This window comes from Theobroma cacao, chromosome 1 (assembly GCF_053813885.1).
Source record: "Theobroma cacao isolate CCN51 chromosome 1, ASM5381388v1, whole genome shotgun sequence".
NCBI classification, from domain to species: domain Eukaryota; kingdom Viridiplantae; phylum Streptophyta; class Magnoliopsida; order Malvales; family Malvaceae; genus Theobroma; species Theobroma cacao.
The window spans coordinates 4,386,598-4,405,737 of NC_142639.1; the positions used below are offsets into that span (position 1 = coordinate 4,386,598).

At 32.5% G+C, this 19,140-nt stretch overlaps 1 protein-coding gene and 1 pseudogene across 2 annotated transcripts; both read left to right on the plus strand.

Moving 5' to 3' along the window:
• Positions 1 to 8,350: 8,350 nt before the first annotated feature.
• On the plus strand, positions 8,351 to 9,920 carry LOC18611431 (putative mannitol dehydrogenase; annotated as a pseudogene). Its single transcript, XR_016028407.1, has 4 exons — positions 8,351 to 8,475; positions 8,712 to 9,211; positions 9,313 to 9,466; positions 9,697 to 9,920. The product of XR_016028407.1 is annotated as a putative mannitol dehydrogenase (transcript).
• A 1,611-nt stretch (positions 9,921 to 11,531) lies between these two features.
• LOC148764444 (putative mannitol dehydrogenase) lies at positions 11,532 to 14,636 on the plus strand. The gene is made up of 5 exons (XM_088807849.1): positions 11,532 to 11,774; positions 11,992 to 12,105; positions 13,361 to 13,874; positions 13,972 to 14,125; positions 14,206 to 14,636. Exons 1-5 carry the CDS (start codon positions 11,671 to 11,673, stop codon positions 14,415 to 14,417), a joined length of 1,098 nt encoding a protein of 365 aa, XP_088663975.1. The 5' UTR covers positions 11,532 to 11,670; the 3' UTR covers positions 14,418 to 14,636.
• Positions 14,637 to 19,140: the final 4,504 nt, after the last annotated feature.

Below are 19,140 nucleotides of genomic sequence, written 5' to 3' on the forward strand. Positions count from 1 at the left end.
TAGATAAGATGTTTTAAAAAATAACTCTCTTTATAATTTTAACTACTTTTAACCAAGTTGGACAAAATTACCTTTAATAAAATTACACGCCATGTACAAAAACATGTTACACATCATGGTTAGATTGTTACACATCATATACAAAAACATGTTACACGTCATGTATAAAAATATGTGACACGACATGATTAGATTGTTACACGTCATGTACAAAAACATGTGGCACGCCATGGTTGGATTGTTACACATTATATATAAAAACATGTGACATGCCATGATTAGGTTGTTACATATCATGTACAAAAATATGTTACACATCATGTACAAAAACATGTGACACGACATGATTAGGTTATTAGACGCCATGATTAGGTTGTTACACGTCATGTACAAAAATATGTGACACATCATGGTTAGGTTGTTACACGCCATATTGAAAAAAAAAAATATTGTCGGCATGTTGAAAAAATATTATTGTTATATGTCATATTTAAAAATATTTTGTTACACTTTAATACCTAAAATGTTGTTGTTATTTATGAACCAAAATTTCAAATCTTCTCAACTCTTTTCATTTTTTTTTTTTTGACAATTTGGTACCTATTAAAATGTTTCTAACATGTTTTTATAAATCAAAACATAAATTTTCTTATCTAAAACACATATTTCAACTAAAAATTGAAAAAAAAAATTTGAAAATCTAGATTTATAAATTTTAAAATTTTGAGTTTATTGGTATCTAAGTCTCAAATTGATCCAATTAAAAGTTATTTCAAACATCTATAATCATTTCTACCATTTTAATTTTATCCAAAATACTTAAAAATCAAAATTTTCAAATGGTCATTTACCAAAACACATCAAAACTATCGCTTCGTGTCTTGAAAGCGTAGAAAAAAAAATGAAAATGCAAGAAAGAGAAATTGAAAGCATAGCAAGTTAATGCTGAAGAAAGAAATCGATAAAATTAGAAAGAGTGAGACGGTGAGAAAGAAAAATCGAAAATACAAATAAAAAAAATTGTAATGAATGATTTAATTTATTTAAAATAATTTTAAAAATATTTTTATTAAGTCATAATTTAATATAACTAAAAATAATTAAATTTATTTTAATAATTATTTTTAAAATTCTCTTATCAAGAAAGGTCATAATTTTCTCTTTTTGAAATGTGTCAATCGGTTTTTGACATGTCCACTATTCAGCATCTCGTACTGCCAGCTTATAACTGTCAATTATATATAAAAATATAAAATAATGATGACAGACAATAAATATATTTGTTTATATTACTTTTATACATGTTAAAAAGATATATATCTGTTCTGCATAAGCTTTAGAAATTAGTACCTCACAAGATACAATATATAATTAAATATAGAAGGTGACAGGTAATTGATTCTTTAGTATAAGAAAGAAAGAAAGTATTTACTTTTCTTAACATATGAATTTTCTAATTAGATTCAAACCAATGGAGAAAACTTGGGCCCCACCCTATCATTAAATCAGCCTTGCATAAGTGGGTCCAGTTAATTCCTGGCGTGAAACGCATACAAACTCAAGGCTCCCTCCAAACACGTAGCAGCATTGTAATAGGCACATGAAAAACAAAGCTGCCACTAGTCCTAGCACGTACATGAAAACGTTGGAAGTGTTGACCCGTTTTCCCATCGTGGGTTTACTCTTTTTCCTATGTCGTTTTGCGTTACGATGCTCTCACCTCAGTCGTCATCCGTTAGCTCACCCACCATGTCGTCCGTATTTACAAGCCCTCACATTTTGTTTAATTTACATCCTCTTTTTTAACACCTTAAATATTCTTGTTTTTATACATATTTTTTATTTATTTTTTAAGCATTAATTTTTAAATATAAAACAAGATTAAAATGGAAATTCTTAATTTTTTTAATCCAACAAAACGTCAAATGGAAACAATAAATTTGAAACAAAAAGAATACTATTCTTTTTGTAAGTATTAAATTATACTTATTAATTGTATATCATTTATCCAAATTTATATATGGAACTTTAAGCTCAATAGTAGAGTGAATAAATGTACAATGTAGCTACAAGCTACAGTGTAGTCAACTACAAAACTATAGTTGTTATGAACCTTGAGCCGCCTTGACAGACTACCGTATTCATTTGCTATTTACGATGTTTTACAGGTGAAGGAAAAGCATCAAACATTCAACCAAAAAGGAAGAAGGAAACAAAGATCGAGGAACAGGACCCGGAGAGACTCACCTGGAAGAGTCTTCTCTCCTTTCAAATACTCCAGATGGTTTTATATTCCATCCCTAGAGATGTGTCATTCTTCTCTGCTCGTGAGCAGAAAGATAATGCAACTGGTGATTATCATATATAAAGCAGTGATGCGACCAGTGACTTTAAAATTGTGAGTTATGACCAATCAACGAGGGAATATGTTATTCAAGGAAAAAACACAAGTGATGCGGTGGAAAGTTTAAATCCTTGGGGCCACTAAAGAGACATGGAGATAATATTAGTATTTTTTTTTGTTAAAAGGTTTTAAATTATAGTTTATTGAGAAATTACGAAATTATCTCTAAAAAATTTTTTAAGATCTAACTCAATCAATAAAATAAAAAAAAAAAGAAATCAAGCACACTCACAAGAACACAAGAATTTACGTGGTTCGATCTTTTAATGACCTACGTCCACGGGCACAGTAACAGAAAAAAATCCACTAAGAAAAAAATCAGGAGATTACAAGAACAGTCTCAAACTCTTAACCCTTATCCCACGTACACCTAAATCACTCTCTCTAAATCTAGGTGATGATTATTCTTTAACCCATAGGGTCCTTTTATAGTGTCAAATATAATAATCTTATCCTAATATAATTAGGAATCTTATCCTAATAGAATTAGAAATTGTTATTCTAGTCTAACTAGATTTAAATAGTATTTTATAAAGTATACTAATTTAATTAGAATTAAACAATCCTAATTAAATCACAATTTAAGACTATCCTAACAAATCTCTACCTTAGGCTTGAATTCACCAAACTTCACCTTACGAACCAATCTCTGTCGACACCGCCACTACCCCAATGGGCCTCAAGCACTACGAACACCGATCAAGTCCAAGCAATGCTTGAACTTTATCCCAGAAACTGACTTAGTTAGCATATCTGCCGGATTTTCATCTGTAGCTATTTTCTTTACTACAATCTCACATATAGACTCTTGTCCAAAACAAATATCACTAACCAAGTCTCGAAGCCATAAGGCCTCCTTCATAGTCTCGGTCACAGTCATATATTCAACTTCAGTTGTAAACAAAGCAACTACTACTTTCCAACTGATTGCAGACCCTGAGAGAGTGAACACATACCCCATTCGAGATCTTTTACTATCTAGATCACTAGCAAAATCTGATTTGGAGAAGCCAACCACATTACGACTAATGTTTGCACCTCCTTCACACACTAAGCCAACTTCAATAGTAACTTTAGGTGTTTTCACAAGCTCCCATGTTTGATCCCAGTGTAGAGACTCAATCTTCTTAGAAGACTCGGCATATGTAATTTCCTCATGATAAAAGTAAGGCTCATCAATCTTTACTTCCACAAATAAAACATAAGAATCAGAATCACCATCAATACAAGTAATGCTTCATTGAGATACCAATTCTTGTACCTCTTGCAATTCTTTCTAGATTTCACTATCATCTCGCACTGTCACAAGAGCATTGATTTCAAACTCCACCTACTTGCCAACTTCTTGGTCTGATGTGTTTGCAATTCTAGACTTTATCCCACAAAGTAATGCAGACTTGTCAAAGGTAACATCTCGACTCACCATAAACTTGGAGAACTTACAATCAGTACACCACAACCGATAACCCTTCACCCCATATGCATAGCCTAGGAATATGCACTCTGTCGCCCTCAACTCAAGTTTACCATCACTCACATAAACATGAACAAGACAACCAAATACTCTTAATATAGAGTAATCAGCGAGCTTACCAGACTAAACTTCCTTGGGAGTCTTAAATTCAATTGCAGTTGATGGAGACTGATTTACCAAGTAGCAAGCCATGTTGATAATTTCTGTCCATAATACTTTGGTTAGGCCAACATTTGAGAACACATATTTTGCTCTCTCCAAAAGTGTTTTCTTTATCCACTCTACAATACCATTTTGATATGGTGTTTTGTCGACAGTGCGATGTCTAACGATTTTCTCATTCTTGTAGAATAGACCAAACTCACTTTTGCAAAATTTCAAACCTTTGTTTGTTCGAAAGCTCTCGATCCTTTTCTTAGTCTGCTTCTCGATAAATACCTTCCAATGCAAAAAGGTGGTTAACACTTCACTCATAGCCTTCAAAAGATACGTCCACACCTTTCTTGAAAAATCATCAATAAAGATCCACATGTATAATGATCCACCTTTTGATGCCACCGAAAAAGGACCCCATAAATCTGAATGGATGTAGTTTACTGCACTCTTGGTTCGATGAGTTGTAGTGTTAAATTTCACTATATGTTGCTCACAGAAATCTAGCTTTTCACTCTTTTGACCACATAGCAAACTACGCTTACTCAGTTTTTTAATCCATCTCTCGCTCATATGACCCAATCTCATATGCCATAAATGTGTTACATCATCTTCAGGATCATTAGATAAGACCACAGAAACAGTTTCAATGACCGTGTTTCCCACTAGACAATAAAGGTCACCGGATAACTTGCCCTTCATGATAGTTAAGGCTCCTTTAGATACATTCAGGACACCATCTTGGCCACTATATTTGTAACCCTTCTTATCTAATAAACTCAAGGATATTAAATTCTTTTTCATGTCAGGGACATATTTTACCTCAAGTGTTCTTACCATACCATCAAACATCCTAATTCGAATTATGTCAATCCCAACAACTGATAGAGGAAAATCATCTCTTAATTGTACAGTGTCATATCAACAGATTGATAAGTTGTAAACCAATCACGCCTATGACATATATGAAAGCAACAAGCCGAATCCAAGATCCATGTATCCATCAGGTTACCATTAGTAATTGCAAGAACATTATCAGTTTCCTCAAAAGTATCAAAGTCATCTCCAACCACGTTTGCAGTATTCTCAGACTTATTGAACTTTTCATCACCCTTAAATTTGGTACAGTCTTGACGAAAATGCCCTTTTTGACCATAATTCCAGTAAGTTTTCCCTTTTGCTCTAGATTTACCTTTTCTGTCTATACCATTCTGTCTATCTTTTCTTCTATTCACAACCAAACCTTCTGCTTGATTTTCATTCTGGATACCACCAACTTTCTTCTTCAATTCCTTGGAATTTAAAGATGCTCTTACATCCTCGAAAGTGAAAGTGTCTCGGTCATATAATATAGTATCTACGAAGTTTTTATACGATAGAGGTAAAGAATATAAAAGAATTAGGGCTAGGTCTTCATCCTCAATTTTAACATCGATATTCTTTAAATCAAGAATAACTCTATTAAATTCATTAATGTAGGTATTAACGAAGGTACCTTCACTCATATTGAGAGTATACAATCATTGCTTCATATAAAGCCAATTCGTCAGGGATTTAGTCATATAAATACTTTCGAGTTTAAGCCACACTGCAACAGTAGATTCTTCATCCGTGACTTCTCTTAGCACCTCATCAAACAAAGCTAGGAGAATAGCACTATGTGCTTTCTCCATAAGGTCATCTTTCTCACCATCAGATAAATTCGAAAGAAGATACTTTTTTCCCTTCAGTGCCTTCAACAGTCCTTGTTGCACTAGCAATGCACGCATCTTAACACGCCACAGGCTGAAATCATTTCTTCCATTAAACTTTTCAATCTCATACTTGGTCGACGAAGTTGCCATAGCGAGATTCAGATTGACCCAAGATTTATAATATTAAATTAAAAACTTAAACTCTTTATTATAAAAAGATTTATTTTCATCAAAAACAAAAATACTCTTTATATAATTTAGTAAAATTTATACCAAAGAGAAAATTAAGTAATTTTTTTCTTTTTAATCATTTAATTTTTATTTTCATTAAAACTTTAAAATTTTAATAATTTAATAATTTATTATTAAAGTATTAATATAATTTTTCTTTTTTCTTTTTTGCATTTTTTATTTTTTATTTATATTTTCATTTAATAATTTAAACATTAATATTTTAAAATATTTTATTTTATTTATAATTTAAATATTATTATAAATAAAATATTAAAATATAAAATTTTATTTTAAATTTAAAATATTAATTTTGTAGGTCTAGGCTTGTAACTTTTAAAAGTAAATAAGGACATTTTAGTCCAAAATAGTTTGGACTCTATTCTCATGGGTGTGGAATAACTAATACCATGGGAGAAATGGTATTAGTCATTCCAAAATTTTGTAAGGTTTTAAAGAATAGTCATTCTTTCTTTCAAAAACAAACTAATCCAAGGGAGAATTTTTTGAAACATAAAAGAAGAATGGCTTAGCTATTCCCAACCGAACAAGTCATAAGTACCACAATTACCATCACAAAAGGGTAACCACTAACCAAACTCTCTTTCTTTTTCCACACTTGAATTTAATGAAAGCATCTAAGTATCACAATTACCACCACAAAGTTATTCAAGTCCCGGATTAGGCTCAAGTAATAATAATATCAGCCAAACATGCCATGTGATATCTCACATCCCACATCTGATGTGATATGATTTTTAAGACCTATATAATAATCTAAATCCATTATTACTAGCAACTTGAGCTTAAGCTTTTGAGAACAATGTGGTTTAAGCTCAAAAAGTTGCTAGGTCAGTACTTGGACTTGGGTCATTATATGTGGTTTCAGAACCTACGCCAATCCGATGTGGGCTTCCACATTGCTCTGGCGAGATCTTAGTCCTATGGATGCTTTAGATGCCATGTGATTTAGGCTCGAAAATTTACTAGGCCGATGCTTGGACTTGGGTCATTATAAATGGTTTCAGAGTCTACGCTAGTCCGATGTCGGCTATCACATTGCTTTGGTGAGATTTTGATCCTGTGGATGCCTTAGGCTCGTCGCACTTAAATTCAATGAAAGCATCTAAGTACCACAATTACCACGACAAAGTTATTCTAGTCTCAAATTAGGCTCAAGTACTAATAACATGCTTTTTCTTTTTCATTTAAAGCCCTAGCTATTAGGAATTCAAAATACTTATATAACAATCTAAGTCTATTACTACTAATAATTTGAGTTCGAGCTTTTGATAACCATGTGGTTTAAGCTCGTCACACTTGAATTTAATGAAAGCATCTAAGTACAACAATGACCACCACAAAGTTATTCTAGTCCCGGATTAGGCTCAAGTATTAATAATATGCTTTTTCTTTTAAGCTTTTGAAAGTCATGTGATTTAGGCTCACCACACTTGAATTTAATGAAAGCATCTAAGTACCAAATTACCACTACAAAGTTATTCTACTCCCAGATTAGGCTCAAGCACTAATAATAGGCTTTTTCTTTTTCATTTAAAGCCCTAGCTATTAGGAATTCTAAATACAAGTTTATTCATTTATGTCTTATTTTAAAAGACAGAACATGATCTTTATAATTAATTTTTAGTTTTAATTAGGGGTAAGGGGATTCAAACCCTACTCTCTAAACAAGCGATCATGCATTAACTAATGACCCAAAGGCTCCGATGTAAGATCTTTATAATTTTAAAAATAAAAAATCCTCAAAAACTAATATTTATAATTTTAAAAATATATTTTTTAAAACATTATACATCGATAGTACATTAACGAAATTCATTACTAATTAACCATAATGCTTCTGCAAAAAAAAAAAAAAGAAAATCACAATTTGATCCATATGCCTATATAAATATGTATCACCTAAGGTATGAAACAAGGTTACACTAATTCTTGTTCATTAATTTGTCGTTCCTTCGTAAAGGGAAAGCTGCGACAACACATTATGCTGAAAAACCCAGAGGAAGAGCACCCCAAGAACGCTTTTGGGTGGGCAGCTAGAGTTCAATCTGATGTTCTATCCCCTTTCAAATTCTCCAGAAGGTTTTCTCTTCCATCCCCAAGAATCCTTTTCTACGCCCATCAATTTTTTTTTTTCCATGGGAGCTAAATGTCAGATCATTATTATTCATGATCAGAAAGAATTTTCTTTCCTTCTTTTCAGTCTTTTTCTTTCATTATAGTAATGCAGTCGTCACACGAATGGGAAATTAAAGCACAAAATGTGGCAATATTCTTTTTATAATCGAACTAAGTCAACGATCTATCTTTTGCTTACCCCCTTTTTTTATGATTTATAGTTTAAAGTGAAGCACTCGTTTTAGAAAAGTCAAAATGATTTACAGGGCAACAGGAGAGAAGGATGTGGCTCTGAAAGTGCTCTACTGTGGGATATGCCACTCAGATGTACATCTGATCAATAACGATTGGGGACTCTCCTACTATCCTCTTGTGCCAGGGTATAGTTAGAACCTAATTAAAGTAATTTTTCTATCAATATTTTTACCATTTCACTACATCACTCCTACGTATATATTAATCATTTTCTTTTAACTTTCGTTTGTGCACAGATCTAGGGTGTAGTCAATAATAACATTTTTTGTCTATATGTTGCGATTTCCATTGAGACTACTTCCTGGGCTAGAAGAAAGTATTTGATCTGTGTTTTCTCAACTGAAATTATTGCTTGACTCAGGCATGAGATTGTCGGTGAAGTAACTGAGGTGGGAAGCAAAGTAGAAAAGTTCGGAGTTGGAGACAAAGTTGGGGTGGGTTTCATAATGGGATCATGTCGATCCTGCTAGAACTGCGCCAACAATGGCACTATAACCCCAAACCTATTCATCGAAGGACTACGATGGCACTATAACATATGGAGGCTATTCGGACATCTTGGTTGTAAACGAGCACTTCGTAGTTCATATCCCCGAAAAATTGACTCTCGATGCTGCTGCTCCCCTTCTCTGCGCTGGGATCACAGTTTATAGTCCACTGAGATATTTCGAACTTGATAAGCCAGGTTTTTATCTTGGTGTTGTTGGCCTGGGCGGGCTAGGCCATATGGCTGTGAAATTTGCCAAGGTTATGGGGGCCAAGGTGACAGTTATCAGTACTTCTCCTCACAAAAAGAAGGAAGCTATGGAAAATCTCGGAGCTGATTCATTTTTGGTTAGCTACGAGCAAGATCAACTAGAGGTATATGTTTGCTTTCTCAGAAATTTTATGAGCGTTCTTCCTGGTGTAATTGGTTTCTAATTAAAGTCATATTAAATGCAAAATTATTGGTGATGGTTTAGGCTGCCAGAGGCTCAATGGATGGTATCATCAACACAATATCTGCGCAACACTCTTTGCTGCCATTGATTCGTGTACTCAAGTCTCACGGAAAGCTTATAATGTTTGGCGGTACTGTGAAGCCTCTTGAGCTACCAATTATTCCTTTGTTAGCAGGTAAGGTTACATATGAAGTTAAGGTTATGCATCATAGGTTGGTAAGTAAATTGTTTGCTTTTTCGAAAGGGAAATTAATTTTTTTTCTCCGATTCACGTCCTCTTCTTGATGAAATCATCCCAACACAAAAAGTAGGATGAATTTACACCTATATTGCGTGCGTACGATTCTTCATTGCATAGCTCTAAATTGTAAACATAGATAAGTGCTGCAAATGACACTATGACAGGGAGGAAGATTATTGGAGGTGGCGTGAGTGGAGGAATGAAAGAAACTCAAGAGATGATTGATTTTTCCGCCAAGCATAACGTTATACCAGAAGTTGAGGTTATTCCAATGGATTATGCGAACACTGTCATGAAACGCCTCGTCAAGACAGACGTTAAGTACAAATTTGTCATCAATATTGGAAACACATTAAAGAACTCATGTTCGTAATTTTCTTTCCTTATTATTATCCGAAATTTGAGTATGTTTGCATGTTATAAAGTATATATATATATATATATATATATATGAATTAATTTGTTTATTTTTAAATAAAACTGCCCATATGAATTGTATTAAATTTTTTCTTTTCTTTCGTGTGTAATAATCCGTATGTTTTCTTTCATAACCGATGTTAAACGTTTCCCTTCCTTTGGCCATAATTAAATCTCGAACATATGGTACTATTGTCTGTCGATTTAACTCTCAACTACAGGCAAGCCTTTGTCTTCTTCTATATCAGCCCAAACACCATATGTTCCCTCCGATTGCCACCCCACCTTCAATCCCTTCACCAAAAAGCTACCATCACAAATTAATTTTTATTTTTATTTTTATTATTATTATTATTTTGTAAAAGAACTTTGAGTCCAATTTTTAGAATAAAGAATTATATATGCTTATGATCGACCAAAACGTGGAAATGCATCACAGGTTAACTTTTTATATGTGCGAAAGTATAACAAACGAATTACTTATATCTACCACAATTTTTATTGACAAGATATGTACGTACCAAATTTAAGTTATGTGGTCTTCTTTTAATGACAACATAGGGCCCAATAAAGAGCTAGCCCAACAAATCTTCAAATAACAAGTGTTGCCACCAGCTAGCAATGCCTATGTCTGTGTCTAGGCTTCGTAAATGATGATTGATAGATGACATGATACGACAGAAGAGTGAACTGACAACTCCTTCGGTCCCAGCTAGTGCTGCAATACCATGCGTACATCATCAAATTTCTTTTGAGCCATATCGACCACATAATCTAAAAGAAAAGAGGACGAGGGTTTGTACATATTGGGAGGTCTTTTTCCGTGTGTTGCACGAGATCACGCCCAAAACACAAAATTTGAGACACCTAAGTTTTGCTTCTTAGTTTCACAGGCCAAAGTTGAAAATGGGAAAAGTCTTCATCAAATATGAAAGCCGTTTTTGTTATTTTCTATGGCTAGCTAGCAATTGTTGTTCAACTCATTTGATTTTACCCAAAAATGACGATTTAGGTAAATCTTATTTGATTTTAATAAAACAAAATTGTTTTATTTGTAACCTATTTTTATAAGGTGATCAGGTATTATTACATCTTAAAACAGGAGGGATAAAAAATATAATATAAGAGGAAAAATATCTCGATATAATTAAAAGTGAATTTAAACAAAAATCTAATTTTTTGTTGATATTATTAATTAATGTAAGTCTCTCAATGAAATGAATAGTAAAACTTTGTATCTGTATTTTTATCCGAAAATTAAATAATTGGTTTATCTACATCCAAATCCTTTTTATCAAAAAAATCTAACTTAATATTAAATAGGTGACATGTAAATTAATTCTTAACGTAGTGAGTACGAACTCAACTTTCTATTATCATGATGTACGATTCATTACGATTTTTTTCTGTCTTGGGATCAGTGAATCCATCGGTACCATGTGAACATCAATGTCAAATTACCATGGATTACACATTGGGTAAAAAGGTCCCCCCGGTAGCTCGTTCCACTCATCCTGTACGTCATACAAATGAAGCCTAGCGACTCATCGCCACTTCCTTTATATATAGGTTCCCCAACTCGGCCAATTTGTATGCAGTCACGTGTCGAGTAACGCATCTCTTCTTCAGAGTTCTTCTTAGTCATTGGTGTTCGTTGCCTTTTGTTTGCTTTATTTGGCTTGCTGCATATATACATACACGTGAAGTGAAAAACAGAAATTATGGCCAGGTTACAAGAGGCAGATCAACAGCATCCCAAAGAAGCTATTGGATGGGCAGCTAGAGACGCTTCTGGCCACCTTTCCCCCTTCAAATTCTATAGAAGGTTTTCATCAGTATCTCCTTCTGAGGGGTTCTTCATGTCTTTGCTCTTCTCAATAAAGAAAAAGAGTTAATCTTATTATATACCCAATATGCTGAAAACATTTGGAATTATAATCGCTCTCAATGCTATATATGATTTGCTATTTATTTTTTTTCGTCTCTTAATATTATAATTTGCTATGCTTATTGTCTTAAAAATGATATGAATTGCCTTGCAGGGCAACAGCAGAAAAGGATGTAGCTTTCAAGGTGCTTTATTGTGGGATATGCCATTCTGATCTTCATTCGATCAAGAATGAATGGGGCATGTCCATCTACCCTCTTGTCCCTGGGTAAGTATACATCCATCTCGCACTTTATCTGATAAAGAGGAGAATGAGAAAATAAAATATCAAATGAAAATATTGATGAGAAATTAATAAGAATCATTCCTTTGATTTCTTTATATATATATATGTTTTTGGTACATGATAGGGTGGACAGTGAGAAAAAAAGGAGGAAATGATCAAATTTTCGTTCTTACCATTTTTATTACGTTCAACTTTTCTGAAGGGGAAGGGGGACCAATATATAATTACTCACTATTGTTCCATTTATCGTACTTTTACCTTCCATTTTTTTTTAGTTTTATTATTTTTGTTTTGCATGCAAAACAACTAATTTTTTTTCTTTAAATTTTCCACCCTTTGTAATTAACGTGTAGATTGAGCCTAATTACATTTCTTATTAGTTAAGAGCATACTCAAATGATTAGCATATATATATTAAAGTTTTTCAACATAGGTTAATAAAGAAAAAACAATGATATTAACTTTATGTGTCAAAGGTATGGGAATAATATGGCTTTCAAGAGCTGTTAGCCGACCAAAAGATACGACTAATTTCCTTCACAAATTTACCTAATACTTATGATAGTATTATATTTTTAAAAATATTAATAAGTTTTAAATAAAACACATAAAATGTTTAACAATCATGTAAAACAATATATATATCTCTCTTACAATTATTACATTATAATAAATCTTAGATAATATTATATAAAATTGACATTTATAATATGAATCTTTAATGATTGGTTATTATGATCAAATAATTATAGGATAAATAAAATTACAAATGGAATGTTCGTTTCGAAGAAAATGAAATATGTTTACGCAATGTGTGGATGGAATTTGCTGGGTCCACCATGCATTGTTACTTGGAAACCAGGGCTCCAAGTGTTTGAACTTTGAGCACTGGACTTTTGATTTGTAGAGGTCAGCTATGGCCCAAGAAAAGTTCCTGCTTTGAGTTTCGGAAGTGGTCAAATCTCAATACAGGAAATCAAAGGAAAACCTGAGAAATATAGTAAATGAATACATATATAGCATGTGTAAGAGAAAGGATAACGTATCTTTAAGCAGATGTATATATAAGTATAATTCTTCTCAATCTAATTTTTCCCCACAACACGTAGCGAACAGATTAGATTTGAATTTTTTATTAATTGGAGATATATAATAACGTAACCCACAACTAATAATCCACATGGCATCCAAAAGAATATACAGAGAGAAGAATAAATGAAGTAATTTCTGGGTGCAGGCATGAGATTATTGGTGAAGTGACAGAGGTAGGAAGCGAGGTAGCAAAGTTCAAAGTCGGAGATAGAGTGGGAGTGGGATGCCTGGTTGGATCGTGTCGCTCTTGTGATAACTGTGCCAACAATCTTGAAAACTACTGCCCACAAATGATACTAACCTATGCGGGAGAGTACTACGATGGAAGCATTACATATGGAGGCTACTCCAACACTATGGTTGCTGATGAGCACTTTGTTGTTGGAATTCCCGACAATCTGCCTCTGGATGCTGCGGCTCCCCTTCTCTGTGCAGGGATCACAGTTTATAGTCCGTTGAGATATTATGGACTTGATAAGCCTGGTTTGCATGTGGGTGTGGTTGGCCTTGGTGGGCTTGGTCATTTGGCAGTGAAATTCGCAAAGGCCATGGGAGCCAAGGTGACAGTAATCAGTACCTCTCCTAACAAAAAGAAGGAAGCTATTGAAAATCTTGGTGCTGATTCATTTTTAATTAGCGGACAGCAGGATCAGCTGCAGGTCTGGGTTTTGAATTACATCTTTATTGTCTGGTTAACTTATGAGAATTGTTGGGTGCAATGGTTAATTTCTAATGGCACTATGTTGATAATTTTAGGCTGCTATGGGTACAATGGATGGAATCATTGATACAGTGTCAGCTCCACACTCTCTGCTGCCATTGATTGGTTTGCTAAAGTCTCATGCTAAACTCATTCTGCTTGGTGTTCCGGACAAGCCACTTGAGCTTCCAGTCTTCCCTTTGATCCTAGGTAATCAAGCGTGTGAAATTACTGATTCTTACATTTTGGGAATTTTGCTTTATCTGCTCAATATGTGTTGCAAATCACAGGGAGGAAGGCAGTGGCAGCTAGCGCCATTGGAGGGATGCAGGAGACTCAGGAGATGATCAATTTTGCAGCCCAACACGATTTAAAACCAGACATTGAAGTTATACCTGTAGACTATGTGAACACTGCCATGGAACGCCTTGCAAAAGGAGATGTTAAATATCGCTTTGTCATCGACATTGGGAACACATTGAAGGCTACATCTGAACTTTGAGCTTCATGCATTACGTAACATATTTGCTAGTACTATACTTGTTATAGATTAACTGCTATCCCTAGTCGCTGGTTTTTATCAAATTTTCATGATGTTGTAAAAGCATGATGCATGCATGGCCGAGTGTCACGTGGTAGCCGGTATGAATATTATTTTATCTAAAGATGTGGGATATTTTAGAGGTAATTAATGTTATTCCACTTATTCATAGAACATAAAGTGTTCAACCATGAATTTCTTGTGGGATGGAAATGAGGCGCTAAGAAAAATTACATGAAAGTGAGATGAGAAGTTGTACATGAATCTAAAAAAATGGTTTGGAAATAATAAATTTGTTTAACAAAAACTTGGCACATTTGAAAATGGTGGTGGAGGTTCGAGAATGAGAAGGGTCATCCTTGAGACGTATGAGACAGGAAAAAGATTGAAGGTTTAACAACTTTTTTAAGAAACGAGAGATGTCAATGGGTGGTGGGTAATGGGAAAAATATCATGTTCTGGTATGATATTTGGGTAGAAAATAAACCATTGAAAGTTGTGTTCCCCAGATTATTCCTATTAGCAGTGAACAAGGAAACAAGGATGAAGAGGTATGCCAAGGAAATTATTCTCTAAATCCCAGCTGAGTGATTGATTTTAGGAGAGATTTGTCTGAATGGGAACTTGAGCTACTCAATCAATTGATTAACATTCTAAAGAGTGTGTGCATTATAGAAGAAAAATAGGATAAGTTGGTTTGAACTTTTTCAATTAAGCAACTTTCACGCTCTAAATCGAGATGAAGGGGAGTTCGTTGATAAGACTCTTTGCAGGGTATGAAAACTTAGAATTCGCCCCATGGTCCAATGTTTTTTGTGGCTCTTATAGCTGGACCGATTATCAACTAAAAAGTTCTCATTGTCAAGGGGAATCCCTCTTGATGAGGAAACCAAATTAATTATCTCCTTGGCGTACAAATGTTTTCGACGATTGCAACCATGTTTTCATCATTTGTTATTGGAGTTGGAAGCACTGGTATGAAATACTAATTTGGTGGAATGTTGTCTGCTGTCGACTTGATTCCAGAGGATATTAATTATTTTAATCATTTTTTCTGATCCCATCAGTCTTTTTTCCTCTAACTTTATTAAGTTATTTTCTATCAAAGTTGCATTAAAAATCGTATCCGAACATTTGATTAATTAATTAGTACATAATTCTCTTACCTAAAGGGTAAAGTAACCTTCTCCCCCAATTATATAAAAAAAAAAATTGTATTAAAAATCTTCCATGAATTCCTTTAGTGAGGACATTTTTTCTCTTATCAAATTTGTCTGTCAGATAACATTTTAGAGGAAATTACATGGAATAACTTTTCTTGATAAGAGCATTTTAAAAATAATCATCAAAATAGATTTAATCATTTTTAATTATATTTACTCATGACTTGATAAAAATACTCTTAAAAATATTTTAAATAAATTAAACCATTCATCATAATTTCTTTCCATTTGTGCTTCCGATTTCTCTCTCTCACCATCTCACTCTCTTTAATTTTATCGATTTCTCTCTTTGACATTTATCTGCTATGCTTTGATTTCTCTCTTTCGCATTTCAGATTTTTCTTTCTTGCCATTTCAAGACATCAAGCGATGGTTTGAAATAGCCTTTAATTTGAAGAATTTGATTTTTAAGTATTTTGGATAAAACTAAAATGGTAGAAATGATCATAGATGTTTGAAATAGCTTTTAATTGGATTAATTAGAGACCTAGACATCAATAAACTCAAAATTTTGAAATTTATAAATATAAGTTTTCAAAGGAATTTTTTTTATTTTTAGTTGAAATAGGTGTTTTAGATAAGAAAATTTACGCTTTGATTTGTAAAAACATGTTAGAAACACTTTAATCGGTGTCAAATTGTTAAAAAAACAAAAAGAAATGAAGAGAGTTGAGAAGATTTGAAGTTTTGGTTCGTAAGTAACAACAATATTTTAAGTATTAAAGTGTAACAAAATGTTTTTGAATATGGCGTGTAACAACAATTTTTTTTTTCAATATGGCATGTAACAACCTAACCATAGTGTGTCACATGTTTTTGTACATGACGTAAAACAACCTAACCATGACGTGTCACATGTTTTTATACATGACGTGTAACAACCTAACTATGGCATGTCACATATTTATATACATAGCGTGTAACATGTTTTTGTACATAACGTGTAACAACCTAATTATAACGTGTCACATGTTTTTGTACATAACATGTAACAATCTAACCATAACATGTAACATATTTTTATATATGGCGTGTAAAATCATAACGTATAATTTCATTAAAGGTAATTTTATCCAATTTAATTAAAAATAGTTAAAATTATAAACAATATTATTTTTAAAAACATCTTATTTATAAGGGTTATTTTTTAAAATGCCTTTAACATTTACGTGGATTTTGAGTTCTTTTAAAAGATTATGACAATTGTAAAAGTTCTTTCAATAGATTGATGCTTACAATCAATCATAAGGTGTGTTTCTTGTTGAAATATGTTTAAAAAAATCAATCAACGAATCATAAAACGTGTTTCTTGTCGAAATATTTTTAGAAGAATCTATCAATATGCTGACTCACTGGCAAAAAGGAGTGTGGGTAGGAAGAAATTGTCTCTGGAATGGCGCTGAAATTGAAATCCATTTCCTTGTTGAAGATGGTTTCATTCTGTAATAGGAAAAAAGTACAGCGGAATGGCAGCTTTCTTTCTTTTTGTTATATTGGATTTTTCCTTACTCGGACTACTGCTGTTGTATGAGTTCTCTTCTTTCAGTTTGTCCGAGATATTTTGGTATATCCATCAAGGTACCTAGGACAGAGTCAGGATTTCTAATTTAAATGAGTAAAAAATAAAAAATTTAATATTTGAGAAGACTAAATTATAAAGTTTTTTGAAACTTTGAGAAGGTGGGTGCCCTACTAACCCCCCTCCCTCCGCCGCTGTCAGTACTTATGTTTCAAGTATTACTCGACTCGATTTTAGTTTGAGCAAATCTTAATGAAATTATGACTTAGCAAAAAAGAATACTAATTTTTATAGAAGATTTGAAAACATAAGAATCAATTCGTGTGTGCATGATTTGAATACTTGAGGTAAATAAAATAATTGCTTTTCTATATTAACAATACCATAAATAAATACATAACCTACAATTAATATTTTCCAAATTAAATTAGAGAAGCATTTTAATTTGCAACAACGTATATGGGTAGCTTTCGCGTAATATGTCCAAATAAGACAATTGAATACTGGTTGAAGCTAAAAAGCACGACTACTTCATTTATAAAATCAATGCCAGATTGTTTAAAGAGATTAATAAAGAAGAATAAATAAAAGTTTGAATAAAATATGAGTTAATAAAGGTTAATGATTTCTAAAATTATTGTAGACGTTTAACCAAAAAAGCTGCTAATTAACTACTACTACTACCCCTTCTGTGTCTTTTTTTTTTTTTGTAAGAAAATAAAATATGAAATATTTTTTTTAAGAAAGAAAAAATTTCATGTTTCTATAACCATTTAAAGGTATTATAATCACTAAAAATATTTAAGAAACTTTTTCTTAGTATATCAATTTAATGATTGTTAATAGATATATTTTGTGACCCGTCGACATTTGCCATAAATAAAAGAGTAAAGCTGCTAAAACAAGTCTTCTTAGCTCAAACTTGACATTTGTGCTGGAAAGTTTAAGAAGCTTTGTCTTAGTCAATCCTACATAGCAATAAAGCATATGCTTGCTTTTGTTTCTTGTTTGAATATTTTTAAGATAAAGTGAAAGAAAGGAGTAGAAAAAAAAACCGATTAATTCGATAAAATAATTGATTATGTGAAAAATTATGAAGAATAGTCGACTAAATTTATGTAATTAATCGACTGACATGATGCAAAGATGAGCCGAAACACTTCAAAACTAGGTTAGTCCATTAAAATCTTTGAATAGTCAATTATCGGTAAAATTCAAAGTAAAAATTTGGTTTTGCACCACATTAGTAGACTAAGGCCTTTCATATGGTCAATTAAAACTCAAAGTGAAAGTTGGGTTTTGGAATGTGTACCAGTCAAGAATCTTGATGAATTTAGCCAACTATCAGCAAAAATCTAAAATTTCAAAGGGAAACTAGCTTAAAAAGAATCAGCACTATGAATCCTTAACATCGAATATAAATTTGTAAGTATTTAAACCTTTTTCAAAAACAACAAAACTATCATTTTTTTTTCTTAAAAAGTTACTAACAGTATTTATTGAGATCCAAAAAATATGTCCTCAAAGATAACAATTGAAAAGACAACTTGGTCAGGTGAATAATCACCGTTGAAAGTTATATATCTTTTGATCCAAGATAAACATTATTCCATCACATAATAAAATTAAGACAACTACTTCTAATATCAATCCTCTTTATTCCTTAAAACAGCTCAAGTTTCTTATACATCTGATACCGTAAAATATTTTGTATAAGCTACATTGTTTCGCCTCTCATTAAGAATGTTTAATGATTTGATTTAATTAGTGTGAAGTGCACGAATCAAATAAAAGTTTGATTGTATCCTAAACTATTGCATTAAATTAATTGCACATAATGATTGATGGGGTGTAGCCAATCTTTCGACTATGACATTTGACATTCGAGCAATCTCTCTCAAGTCATTTCTTTCATTTCTGATCTAAGTTTGAAGCATTAAAA